Source organism: Mytilus californianus, unplaced genomic scaffold (genome assembly GCF_021869535.1).
Source record: "Mytilus californianus isolate M0D057914Y unplaced genomic scaffold, xbMytCali1.0.p SCAF_3, whole genome shotgun sequence".
In the NCBI taxonomy this organism is placed as follows: domain Eukaryota; kingdom Metazoa; phylum Mollusca; class Bivalvia; order Mytilida; family Mytilidae; genus Mytilus; species Mytilus californianus.
Genome location: NW_026262679.1, coordinates 103,212,210 through 103,226,628, shown reverse-complemented (window position 1 = coordinate 103,226,628; position 14,419 = coordinate 103,212,210). Strand labels below are relative to the sequence as shown.

The 14,419-nt window shown below is 31.9% G+C and overlaps 1 protein-coding gene and 1 long non-coding RNA gene across 2 annotated transcripts in view; both read right to left on the bottom strand.

Moving 5' to 3' along the window:
- Positions 1–14,419, bottom strand: part of LOC127735633 (uncharacterized) — a 151,334-nt gene that overhangs the window by 76,112 nt on the left and 60,803 nt on the right. The gene's annotated exons all lie outside the window — the stretch shown is intronic.
- LOC127735627 (BLOC-3 complex member HPS1-like) overlaps positions 260–14,419 on the bottom strand; it is a 38,464-nt gene continuing 24,304 nt past the window's right edge. Inside the window, exons 13-16 of the mRNA XM_052245865.1 lie at positions 14,185–14,376; positions 8,070–8,232; positions 4,325–4,438; positions 260–2,569 (exon numbers count right to left, since the gene is read on the bottom strand). Coding sequence (XP_052101825.1) covers positions 2,306–2,569; positions 4,325–4,438; positions 8,070–8,232; positions 14,185–14,376 — 733 coding nt within the window. The 3' untranslated portion in view covers positions 260–2,305. The remainder of the gene's footprint in view (positions 2,570–4,324; positions 4,439–8,069; positions 8,233–14,184; positions 14,377–14,419) is intronic.

Sequence of the window (14,419 nt, the reverse complement as noted above, 5' to 3'; positions counted from 1 at the left end):
AAAAGAAACCATCAAATTTACTACAAGCTCCATTGTATACCTTTGTTGATGTTTGAATTGTATATTCCATCAACTTAAAGGCAATTTATTGTAATGATATTCATTTGCAATCATACCAGATCTCATCATTTTTATGTAGCTACAGAAGGAGACGTTGGCTTAAAGCTGAAGCTAGTTCAAAATTCCTTTCAACTTCATTTTCCTGTGTTAGATGACTTTTGTTTCTAGCCACTTTGGACTCAGGTCAGAATAAAAATGCTTATTTATAACAAAATAAATTTATTGTGTATAATTAATAATAACATGTTCAATTGCTTAACAATTAAATATTGCACTTTCAAAATAACAATTATAAAAATTCAATTTAAAAAGATACAATAAATTAATAAAAAAAGTACAAATACAAAGTACTTGTAAATTAACTAAGATGAAGAAATCAATAAGACTAATTCACTCATATAGTAAATGATTAAAAACAATTATTTCAACCACATAATATGCCCCCAAAAATATGTTCAACAGTTCAACTTACAAAAATAAATATGTTCAACTTACCAGGGGTGGTTTTTAACCTCCTTGACTACACATGAGGGTCTGGAATGCTTATTACCATTTTTTCAATTAATTTTTGTGACATGGATTTCTAGCAGAAATGTTTTAGCCTAACCTTGACATCAGACACACTAATCTAAATAAAATTCTGAGGATTCACTTATTTTTGTTGGTTAGAAATTTTTTTTCTATTTCGAAGTAACATACTTTTTGCCCCTAAAATAGCAACTTAAATTAGAGCCATTCATTGGCTCCTCAAATTGCAAAAATAGATAAAATTATTCTACACTTTCAAAATTACATTAATTTTATTGATAAACGATCAGGTTATGAAAATCTAGACATCTGAGTGCAGAAAGGTTATTTGCCATGTCACTACTGTGAAGTACTTTTATTCGTGGGTATCAATTTTCGTGGTTTGAGAAAATGTTACATGGTCGTGGGTTCTTAAATTCTTTGATTTTTGTTTTCTGAAAAAAAATTGAGTGAAGAATTTGAAGCAATCAGAAACAAAGATTCTTGAAAATAATCATGTGGTGTTTTATAATGATTTGTGGGACAGCAAAATAAGGCGTTGATTTTCATTTACTTGTTCCTCTTTCATTACTGACAACATTCATCAATTTTTTAATAGAATAATTGCTTTTGAAAATAATCTTATTCATCTATGCTTACAAATTGTCTCAATTGAAGGAAATTGCAAAGAAAACATTTTTATCGTTGCACACGTGTAATCAGAAGTGGTGACACTAATTAACCCGAGATTGAATGATCAACAGATTAATGATCATCAAAGGTGTTAATTGGGCCATAAACATGTCACTTAAAGAAAACAGTTACATAAAAAAAATGCTACAAATGTATGTTGAATTGTAGAATTAATTCTTATAAAACAAAAAAAGCAAGTCCAATATCAAATTATCATTTTTTTTATGTATTAGAATTCTGAGGAGATAAAATGATCACTTCATTGTATATCATCACTAGAGTCTGACTTCATTGATCAAAACTAATTTTTCATGAGAATTAAAAGATTAAATGTCGTACAGTTTATTCGATGTATTCTCTAGATTATATGCCGGTATCCATGTAGTCAAACCTACATGGGGATCTTTCTATGTCTTGATTTGGATAGCAGTTGTTTTATTTCGTTGGACACTTAATTGCGTGGTAAAGGCATCCACGTAAACCACGAAAATTGGTACCCCACGAATAAAAGTACTTTCACAGTGTATGGTATAAACATGTTGAAATTGACATATTTAAAAAAAAATTGCCATTTTGCACTTAAATTTTGGACAAATTATATATAATCTTAGGTCTTACCCCAAAAGATATTTTCCACAGTAACAGCTCTGTAAATTTCATCTTTTTAGTTAAAGAATAATGGCATACATCTACATATCAATGACAAGATCTCAAATAGACTGTTTTGCACTAAATGCAAGAAATTTGAAACCCTTATGCAAATAAATGAGATAAGATTAAAAAATATAAATACTTATATTTGACAGACTTCATATCTTATGAACATCTGAAGGATGCTTTTTGGTATACCGGTATTAATAATACTTTTTGATTTTTTAATTTAAGGGTCATGTCTGAACAGTACCTTCTCCTTTTTTGGAGCATAGATAATAATATAAAATAATATCATTTTATAATGCTTGAGTCATTGGCGATACTGATTTTCCAGAACTACTTCTAAACAACGCAGTCAGACGTGTCCTGTTTTCTGTAAAATAATATCATTTTATAATGCTAGAGTCATTGGTGATACTGATTCTCCAGAACTACTTCTTAACAATGCAGTCAGACGTGTCCTGTTTTCTGTAATGTATGATAAACTGACTAATCCTACATGCATCATCATAAGTTCAAAACAAGCAATAGATCCTGGAACCATATTAGGGAAGCATCGTCTCAGTAGTGTGCTGTAAAAGTTACTGGTTAATACACCAGGGCTTGATAAGGGTATAGATACTTGTAGAGGCTGCTGTGGTGTTATAATATTACCCTGAAAATATATGTATTGATTTTAAATAACAGATATAGAACTTTCAATGAAAATATGTACAAAATGAGAAAAACTGAGCATAGTTCACAAATTCTTACCCCAGTATATGATAAGATATGACAATGTCCCAGTTTAGTTATTGGAAACCCCAGATATCATTTGGATGAAAATAAAGGGTGCACAGTTGAATGACTGTCGATTCATTATTATTTGTGGAATACCAATTTTCGTTCATTTCTTAGGTATAAGTGAAAACAAAAAATTTAAATATTCAACAAAGTACACATTTTCAAAAGGCTTACGGTATATACAAACTTTGGCAAAACCAAGAAATAAAATATCCACGAAAATACAATTTTTCTTCAATCCATAAAATCTGTTACCCATGAATTTTAAGGAATCCACAGTAGATAGTGATACAGTTTATCCTACCAAGGTGTTGTTTCCCTTTGCAAAAAATTCTAAAATATGAAAAAGTCGATATGAAAAAATGACTTATAAACATAACTACATATGTATTGCTATACATTTATGAACACTTCTATATTTTTTGTACTACTGTAGAAGACCCCAAAAATCAATGTTGTTAGGTGCATATGATTCTTTAAAAGTTTCATTGAAGTCCATTCAATTGTTTAAGTGGAGTGATGGACATATAAATATATTTCTCTAATTCTTCGTCAATTTATCCCTTTGTGCACCCATTGTATAAAAAAAATTTAATCAACGTGTGGTTCGTTTGATCTCAGTTCTTCATTGGTTAAAATCTGATTATGACGTCGAATTTTCTTGCTTTCCTCTGAATTTTCTATTGTGATGGCATGAAAAAAGGCGACCATGCCTGATGACGTCACATAGAAAGAACGCATCTTTTTGCAGATCATTTGAAAAGAAGGAATAAATTTGCCTGCGTATTGTTTGAAAATCATTATAGAAACAGATTCCACCACCAAATCTTGTGTAATACGATATTTATCCACTCTCGGCAGTTAAATTTTAAATATTTTAAACGCTCAGCTAGCCTCGCGTTTTAAATTTGAAGATTTAACTGTCTCGAGTGGATAAATATCGTATCACACTCAATGCAGTGGTAGAATCTATATATATATGGAACAAATAAATGAATGGATGAACACAATGGTAAACATATACAATCAGCTTCAATAAGCAGTGTATATAATGAATATCTTATTTTATAACGAACTAACATGATATTATAAAGCAAATGTCTATCAGTGACACTGTATGTAAGTATAAAATAATTGCTTGTGATTATGATACTTTTGTTGGCAGATAATTGATTATTGCTCACAACTTTTAAAAACTCTGAACAATTTAGAGTTTAACTTATTGTCAAATATCTGTTTATTGTTGAAGACTGTATGTTGCTCTCTAGATGACTTTTGGATATTTTTGTTGTTGAGTTACTGTCTCAATTACATATATCCAACATGTCTCTTTAATCATATTCATAGAATCCTCAAATTGTATGAAATAGTTGAAACATTATTCTTATCTCGCAACTTTATAGCTATACATATACTAGAAATCTCCAACCCATAATTAATGGAAGTATCCTCTTATAGCTATTGCTACAAGAAAATAATCAAATCATAGGCAAAAGGAGAAGTTACGATCTCCTTCTAGTACAGCAATATACATTTATCTCCTTCTCTCACTGCTACAAATACTAAAGAATCTACAAATCATTAAAGAACAGAAAAGTTATGTTTTCTGACAGATATATATACTTACCAAAGAATCCCCAAACCACAGGAAATATGAGAAGTAATAATCTCCTTCTCTGGCGGCTACACAGGTGGTCCCATTTTTCAATTTCAGCTGCATGAATTCCATCATTTTCCAAACCTTCAAACATATTAATAATTGTTGATATATCTAATGGTTGGAGCTTTTCTGCTGAACAAGAATTAAGAAATAATTCATGGGCTTGAATTTGGCCCTTGTGCTAAATATTTAACTACGAGCAATAGCGATGGGCACAATATCAGCATAAAGGGCCAACCCATGGTAAAATCAATATAAATTCAAGCCCCCATGAAACATTTCTATTCTAATAGGACAAAGACAGCAATTATTTTGGATCGAAGCGCTCTAAGTGAAGGGAAATGTTTGCTGTTTTTGTAACTGAACACACTATATATATTTGATGTAAAAGACAAAGAGAACTGAATTAGTGACATGCTTTAACGATTTACAATAACATACTAAGACAGGTTTGGACGATTATCTTACTTTTATTTAGGATAATTGGAATTCAACAAATTCTTATCGTTTGTTTATTTTTTCATGTTTGGACAACTTCCAGTTTCATGCATTATCTCGTAGAATGCTTATATTCTTAGGCCATTGTTCAATGACATCATTTACACCGTCTGACTTTGGGTAACTCATTCATAAAACGATGTGGGAGTTAGATATGAACAGCTCAAACAATCCATGTTGATGATGATCAGGTGACAAATCAATATATTCATATTTTACCATGGGTGTGTGCTCAAAGCATTTGAAGAACGTCATATTAGAATATAATACATAGCATGTCTACTGTTTTTCAATGGTTAGAAAGAAAATCCCATGTCATTATCTGTTTGGCTATAATAGATTCTACAGATTTTGTCTTTGGCAACTCACTTTGCAGTCCTATTTCAAAAGCTAAGTGAATGCAAAGTAACATTATCCAGTCAATTGCAATACAATGGTTGATAATTTATAAATGGCCAACAAAATGTGTTTTTATAATCCTGTCTAAGAAATAGAAATCAGTGAGTTCATAAGGTAAAGGTGGATGAAATGCTTAATTGTTACAAATCTCTCTGGTAGAAAAAACAGTGTTTTTGCCAACATTACTTGAATTCATCAACACATAATGACATTCAAACCTACCAGGTAAGAGAGCTTTCTGTCAAATGGTGTTAGGAGTTGCATTCACAAAGTGTCATTTTGTTACAACAGTGAAAAAAGTTAAAGTCCCACAACTCATGTAAAAATTATTAAATCAAAATGATGGTAAATTACAGTCAACAACACATGCTGCAAAACAATCCTACAAAGTATGAGAGCTTTCTGTCAAATGGTCTCAGAGAAGTTGTATTTTACCAGGTGTCACTGTTAAAATACTTAAAATAAATGGGGAAGAATGTGTCCATGGAACACAGATGATGCCCCCACTTGCATATAACTTTATAAAGGGACAAAACTGTAAAAGTGATGCTACCCAATTTGTACTTGATCTGAGTTTTGTGGTAATAAGCATTGTTTATAAGTTTCATAACATTTAGTTGATGCAAACTTAAGTAAGAGAACGGAAACAAAAAATTCAGCAATTTTTAAATTTGTAAAGGGGCACAACTCTAGAACGGTAAAAGCGACACCACCAAAATCGAACTTGATCTGTGTTTTGTGGGAATTAGCATTGTGCATAAGTTTCATTACATTTGGTTGAGTTAAACTAAAGTTAGAGAACGGAGATGAAAAATTCAGCATTTTTTCCATTTGTAAAGGGGCATAACTCTAGAATGGTACAAGTGACACCACAAAATTAAATCTTGATCTGTGTTTTGTGGTTATAAGCATTGTGTATAAGTTTCATAACACTTGGTTGAGGCAAACTAAAGTTAGAGAACAGAAACCAATTTTGGGACATACGGACGGATGGACGTACGTACAGACGGACAAGGGTAAAATTTAATGCCCCCTCCGTTACGACAGGGGCATAAAAATCGTCAAACTACCATAACACCAGTAAAAATGATTGGATCAAACTGACGATATAAAATGGGCAACTACACATGATGGCAAACAATTCCACCATATATGAAAGCTTTCAGGAAAATGGTTTCGGGTTGCATATTCACATGTTGTTATTGTTAGAATACTCCCAAAAAATGTTCAAAGTCCCATAACTCCTATAAAAATAATCAAATCGAAATGGTGGTACAATATGGTAAATTACACATGATGGCAAAAAAATCCTACAAAATTTGAGAACTTTCTGTAAAAAGAACTCGGAAGAATGTATTCACAAGGTACCATTGTCACAATGCCAAAAAAAAAGGTCTTATTCCAATGACTCACATAAAAATAATCAATTCAAACTGAAGGTAAAGTATGGTCAAGAGATTATGACAATAAATAATCCTACCAGTTATAAAAGCTTTCTGTCAAACAGTCTCTGAGTATTGATGTGTTTGGATGGAGGCATACACAAACAGTCTCTGAGTATTGATGTGTTTGGATGGAGGCATACACAAACAGTCTCTGAGTATTGATGTGTTTGGATGGAGGCATACACAAACAGTCTCTGAGTATTGCTGTGTTTGGATGGAGGCATACACAAACAGTCTTTGAGTATTGATGTGTTTGGATGGAGGCATACACAAACAGTCTCTGAGTATTGATGTGTTTGGATGGAGGCATACACAAACAGTCTCTGAGTATTGATGTATTTAGATGGAGGCATACACAAATTGTCTCTGAGTATTGATGTGTTTGGATGGAGGCATACACAAACGGTCTCTGAGTATTGATGTGTTTGGATGGAGGCACACACAAACAGTCTCTGAGTATTGATGTGTTTGGATGGAGGCATACACAAACAGTCTCTGAGTATTGATGTGTTTGGATGGAGTCACACACAAACAGTCTCTGAGTATTGATGTGTTTGGATGGAGGCATACACAAATGGTCTCTGATTATTGATGTGTTTGGATGGAGGCACACACAAACGGTCTCTGAGTATTGATGTGTTTGGATGGAGGCATACACAAACGGTCTCTGAGTATTGATGTATTTAGATGGAGGCATACACAAATTGTCTCTGAGTATTGATGTGTTTGAATGGAGGCATACACAAACGGTCTCTGAGTATTGATGTGTTTGGGTGGAGGCACACACAAACAGTCTCTGATTATTGATGTGTTTGGATGGAGGCATACACAAACGGTCTCCGAGTATTGATGTGTTTGGATGGAGGCACACACAAACAGTCTCTGAGTATTGATGTGTTTGGATGGAGGCATACACAAATGGTCTCTGATTATTGATGTGTTTGGATGGAGGCATACACAAACGGTCTCGGAGTATTGATGTGTTTTGGATGGAGGCATACACAAATGGTCTCTGAGTATTGATGTGTTTGGATGGAGGCACACACAAACGGTCTCTGAGTATTGATGTGTTTGGATGGAGGCATACAAACAGTTGGTGGGATAGAAGAAAGGACAGAAACCATATCCCCACTACCTGATGAATGGGGGACAATTAGAATATTTACAGTAAGATAAATACTGCCTACATCAGATGAGATATTTTTAAAATAAAAATGAGAGGACAGATATTTTTAGAAATGAAAATGAGAGGACTAAGAAATTTTTAGGAATTTTCAGCCAATCAGATGGCAGATATTAATCAGCTCGTTTTTTAGCACCCAACTGCTTGTGCAATTTAAAAAAAAAAATTGTTTTTTAAATACATGTACCTTATCCTTTAATAGTCTTGTTGCATCCATTTCCTTCATAGTTGTCTCCCCTGTTTCCAGTGTTGTCTCTCCAGAAGTAATGTTAAATGATGGAGCAGTTACTTGATTGGTCCTTCTATCAATGTATATAAAATGCACCAGGCCTGGAAACTGTTCTATATATGTATATTTGTTAAGGAAAATTTGCTTTATATAATTAACTGAGATGTTTCTGTAATTTTGGACTTCTTTTTTTAGAACATAATTGTATTTAATCAGGAACATATATTTTGTGATACTGTTCCCATATTTAATTAAACTCCTAAAAGTTTAGTCTAAAGTGAATTTAATATTTAATTAGTTGAAATTTTTTACAAGATTTAATTTATATATAATGTAGATTTTGATTAGTTAACTTATTTTCATTATACATAATACAGTTTTCTTTTCAACTTAATGACTCATTAGTTTGAGCTAAACTCACTATAAACACAAACTTAAATTATCAATGACATTACTTTTATTAATTCCCTCAAAGTGATCATTTGTCATTATTGGTTTTCAATTGACTTCTAATAAGTTTTAATCATATGTCTCATTCAATAATAAAAAGAAAACAATCCGTGATTATTAATCGTCATTGGCAAAGAAATCATAATCACTTTAATCACAAACAAGCCACACTTGATTAGAGTTATATGAATTCAGATCGTTTTCACAATCATTAGTGCTACAAATTATTATTACTAAACTTTTGTTGTATCTTTTTTAAAATCAAAATTAAAACTAAAATTTACAAATAATTATAGCATAAAAATTAAAAAAAATAAAACTGTATTACATTGATCTACAGATTAATCACATATAAAGACCTGACCAAAACATGGATATTACGAGACAAAATATAAAGCATTTTTTTTGTATCTAAAATATCAACATTATGACATCACTTATTTCAAAATATATAATTTATAGCATTTCAAATTTCAAGGTACAACATTTTCAAAAGTTAAAAAAAATCATACTCAAGACTAACAAATTATTATGATTTCTCTTTAATCTATTAAGCAATGTTTTCTCAATACTAAAAAATCTTATATTTTAATTATCATAGTCAGTTCAATCATCATGGTAATAACATACTTCAAAGTGATTATCAATCATCATTGATACTTTTGATTTCTTTTGAGCTTTAATCATGTTAATAACAAATGTGATTCATTAATAATAATTCTGATTATTAGGAATCTCAAAGTGATTGTTAATCATCATTGATAATTTTCATTTGTATTGAGTTTTAATCAAAAATAAGATTCATTAACAATAATTCTGTTTGTTAGGAATTTCTAAGTGATAATCACTCATTATTAATCATTAATGATTTCTTTCACAGTATGATCACCTATAATCATGTACAAGCCCAACAATGGTTTGGTATCCAGTTCAGCCAATGGGAAGCCAGTGTATGCCACCCAAGGCAATTTTAAAGTTAGTATAAATATAAATCCATTATGGTCCATATTCAGTTCTCATTGAAAGACAAAAAAGCAATTATTAGCTAAGAAATATTAATCAGTACAGAATGACAGAAGTCTATCAGTCCTCACCAGAGTCTCCAGCAGCCATGAACATCACATCTACCTCTACACTACATGATGTTATCCAAGCCACCATACTTGAAAACCCACCTTTAGATGACATGGCCATGACAGCACTCAGATCTAACCCAGATGCTTACTTAGATACTCTACTCAACAGCTTACTCAATGATCCACCTACTCAGCAAGCAACTCCAAAACAAACAAAGAAAGCAGCTCCAACTCAGACTCAACCACCCACTTGTAGCAGTCCATGTCCAGACAGCAGACTCAGTGAGTCACTTACAAATCTACTGGGATCACCAACACCAACTACTCAGCATGTTTCTGCTACAGAACTCCAGACACTAATCAGATCGGATGTAAAGACAAAATCTACTCAACTTCAACTTCAACCTCAACAACCTACAACGGCCAACCTCCACAGTGTCAACAACCGAGAATTCCAACTGCAAAAGAGATTTCATCTGCTTCAATACAGTTTCCCTGTACAGATTCAGCAGTTATCCAGCTTCTACCGGTACCAGTCAGCAATTATACAGACAAGTCATTTCCAGGCTCTTCAGCAGTACTCAAACTACCCATGCTACTATGGTTCACTCAACAGTTACTATGACAACCAGCTCCATCACATTATTGACAAAGTAGAGGTAAAATCCTTTTTTATTTTTTTTTAACAATTATTTCAATAATTCAACTGCTTATAAAAATATTTGATGCTTTTTTTTCATTCTTATCTTAAATTATTTCCCACAACTTATACTTAAGTTATTAATGTTTGTCTGTTTATCGAAAATTCATTATTTAAATAAGAATATGAATTTATCATAATTGTTTCAATTTCACATGTTTAACTGATTTTAACTCCAACAATATTTTAGCTAATTTTAATTCAGTGATATTCTAACTGATTTCTATTTAAATGTTATTTTAACTGTGTTTTTTTTTATACATTGCAGTGTAGTTTAGCAGCTCTAGAGTACTCCAATGTTACTACCAGTTATCATGTTATATCTCCAGTACAACAACAACCAGTTTGCCGTTCCAGACCAGTGCTGTCCAAGAAAGCAGTCAACGTTATGGAGACCTGGTACCATGAGAACCTCCACCACCCATACCCAAACAACACCGTCATCCAGTACATGGCTAAACAGACCAACCTCAAAGAAGAGCAGATAAAGAAGTGGTTTGGCAACAAACGTAATCGCTGCAAGAATGCTCGTCCATACAAGAAGAAACAGAAGAAGCTGACTCCTTCCCTTGTGCAGAACATGCTGTAAATTTCTACATGAACAATGATGAGCTTATCTTTTGCTTAAACTGTGATATAAACAAAATAGTGCTTATTAACTTTGTTATTTGTTGTTTTGTGATAAAGAATGAATGATTTGATTTGAAATGATAGAATGTTAATATTACTTGAATAAAACCTTAAAAAATTTAAATATTGTTTTGTATTTCATTTTATAATTTTATAATGTTAGATTATCTTACTGGTATGAACATCAATCTACATGATTAAATTTAATTTCTTATGAATACCTTACATCATCTTCCATAAAACACTGAGGTCATTGCACTGAAAATATGAAAGAGTTAAGTATAATTGTCTTAAAACTTGCTCAGAAATTTAAGGATGAGGGATAAAATAAGATGAAAAAGAACAACAAACAAAAAGTTATATAGGAAGATAATTTGACTGCTTTTCACCACTTGAGATAATTTGAAGTATCAATTCATACCATTTCCATTCCAAAAGAAAGAGATCAATGAAATACACAAATCAGACAGCAACCCCAAAATAATATAAAAGAAGATTTTTAAAGGTTAACAAACTGTTTTCAAAAATTTTTAGTTTCTATCTTCATTACAAATACCAAAACAGAAATTATAAGACAAAATATGAAGTAATTTTATATTGCTGAAATATCAATATAAAAATATCTCTTCATTTCAAAATAATAGTTATTAGTTATAATACAAACAACTAAGATTTACAGTTTTTAAATTGCAACATTCAAAATTCCAAGTTTCAAAGATTTTTTTTTTCATATCCATGACACTAAACACAACTATTATGTCTTTCTATGAATTTAGTAAATTTTCTTAATTTTTTTTTTTTTTTAAGTCAATTCAATAATCATGATAATTACATACTTCAAAGTGATTATTAATCATCATTAACAATTTTCATTTGTCTTGAGCTTTAATCACAAATGTGATTTATTAATAATAGATCTAATTATTAGGGAACTTCAAAGTGATTATCACTCATTATTAATCATTAATGATTTCTTTCACATTATGATCACCCATAATCATGTACAAGCCGAACAATGGTTTGATGTCCAGTTCAGCCAATGGGAAGTCAGTGTATGCCACCCAAGCCAATTTTCAAGTTAGTATAAATAGAAATCCATTATGGTCGATATTCAGTTTTCATTAAAAGACAAAAAATCACTTATTAGCTAAGAAATATTAATCAGTACAGAATGACAGAAGTCTATCAGTCCTCACCAGAGTCTCCAGCAGCCATGAACATCACATCTACCTCTACACTACATGATGTTATCAAAGCCACCATACTTGACAACCCACCTTTAGATGACATGGCCATGACAGCACTCAGATCTAACCCAGATGCTTACTTAGATACTCTACTCAACAGCTTACTCAATGATCCACCTACTCAGCAAGCAACTCCAAAACAAACAAAGAAAACAGCTCCAACTCAGACTCAACCACCAACTTGTAGCAGTCCATGTCCAGACAGCAGACTCAGTGAGTCACTTACAAATCTACTGAGATCACCAACACCAACTACTCAGCATGTTTCTGCTACAGAACTCCAGATACTAATCAGATCGGATGTAAAGACAAAATCTATGCAGTCTACTCAACTTCAACCTCAACAACCTACAACGGCCAACCTCCACAGTGTCAACAACCGAGAATTCCAACTGCAAAAGAGATTTCATCTGCTTCAATACAGTTTCCCTATACAGATTCAGCAGTTATCCAGCTTCTACCGGTACCAGTCAGCAATTATACAGACAAGTCATTTCCAGGCTCTTCAGCAGTACTCAAACTATCCATACTACTATGGTTCACTCAACAGTTACTATGACAACCAGCTCCATCACATCATTGATAAAGTAGAGGTAAAATTCTTGTGTTTTTTTTAAACACTTTTTTCAATAATTCAGCTGCTTTTAAAATATTTTATGCTATTTTTGGTTCTTATTTTAAATTATTTCCCTTGACCTATACGTAAGTTATTAATGTTTGCCTGTTTATTGAAAATTTATTATTTAAAAATAAATATGAATTAATTATAATAATTTCAATTTCACATGTTTAACTTATTTTGACTCAATAATATTTTAACTGATTTTAGTTCAATGATATTTTAATCAATTTTAATTTAATGATATTTTAACTAATTTTAATTCAGCGATATTTTAACTGATTTCTATTTAAATGTTATGTTAACTGTGTTTTTACATTACAGTGTAGTTTAGCAGCTCTAGATTATTCCAATGGTGTTACTAGTAGTTGTCATGTTATCACTCCTATACAACAACAACAACCAGTTTGCCGTTCCAGACCAGTGCTGTCCAAGAAAGCAGTCAACGTAATGGAGACCTGGTACCATGACAACATCCACCACCCATACCCAAACAACACCGTCATCCAGTACATGGCTAAACAGACCAACCTCAAAGAAGAGCAGATAAAGAAGTGGTTTGGCAACAAACGTAATCGCTGCAAGAATGCTCGTCCATACAAGAAGAAACAGAAGAAGCTGACTCCTTCCCTTGTGCAGAACATGCTGTAATTTTCTACATGAACAATGATGAGCTTATCTTGTGCTTAAACTGTGATATAAACAAAATAGTGCTTATTACTTTTGTTATTTGTTGTTTTGTGATAAAGAATGAATGAAATAATAGTATGTTAATATTACTTGAATAAAACCTTAAAAAATTTAAATATTGTCTTGTAGTTCATTTTATTATTCTATAGCATATATGTCATATTCACTGGTTTAGAATGATCTTAATAATCTCCACAAAAACAGGATGCTAACACAACTACATATATATATACCAAATATTGCTGACTTATCATAAGTGGTAATTTTTTACATTGATATAAAAATAAGGAGGTGTGGTATAATTGCCAATGAGAAAACTATCTACCAGAGTTCAAATGATGTGGAAACAAGCAATTATAGGTCACCATACAACCTTCACCAAACCCATACCATATAGTCAGCTATAAAGACAAAAATATTGTTGTCATTTTTCATGTCACACATCAATACAAAAACTTGTGGTCTCCATATCAAAAGTAACTCTGGCTTCCACTGCCAAACTTAGTAACTGGTGTATTATGCACTTTCTAGAAATTTCTAAAGTGACTAGATATATTGTTGCTTCTGAGGGTCCCTCCTTAATAAATTAGCTTTGATTTAAATAGCTTTCAAGATATTTTGATATGTAACACTTTACATACAGATAATATTTAAAGGATATGATGTCATTGTTATATTACGCTGTGCTTTGACACACAAATAATCTTTGAAATCCTTTAATTTTTGCCCTGCTCTTTCTCTGATCTGTGTCACCATTCTCTCCAGCTGTGGCGTCAGTGGACGTGGAAGTAAGTACAAGAATAGAAACAGATCCTTCATCTTCTTCAACAGATATGTAAGAGATCTTTCAATACTAAAATGAAATGCAATATGTCACCATTTTTTTTTGTTAAAGA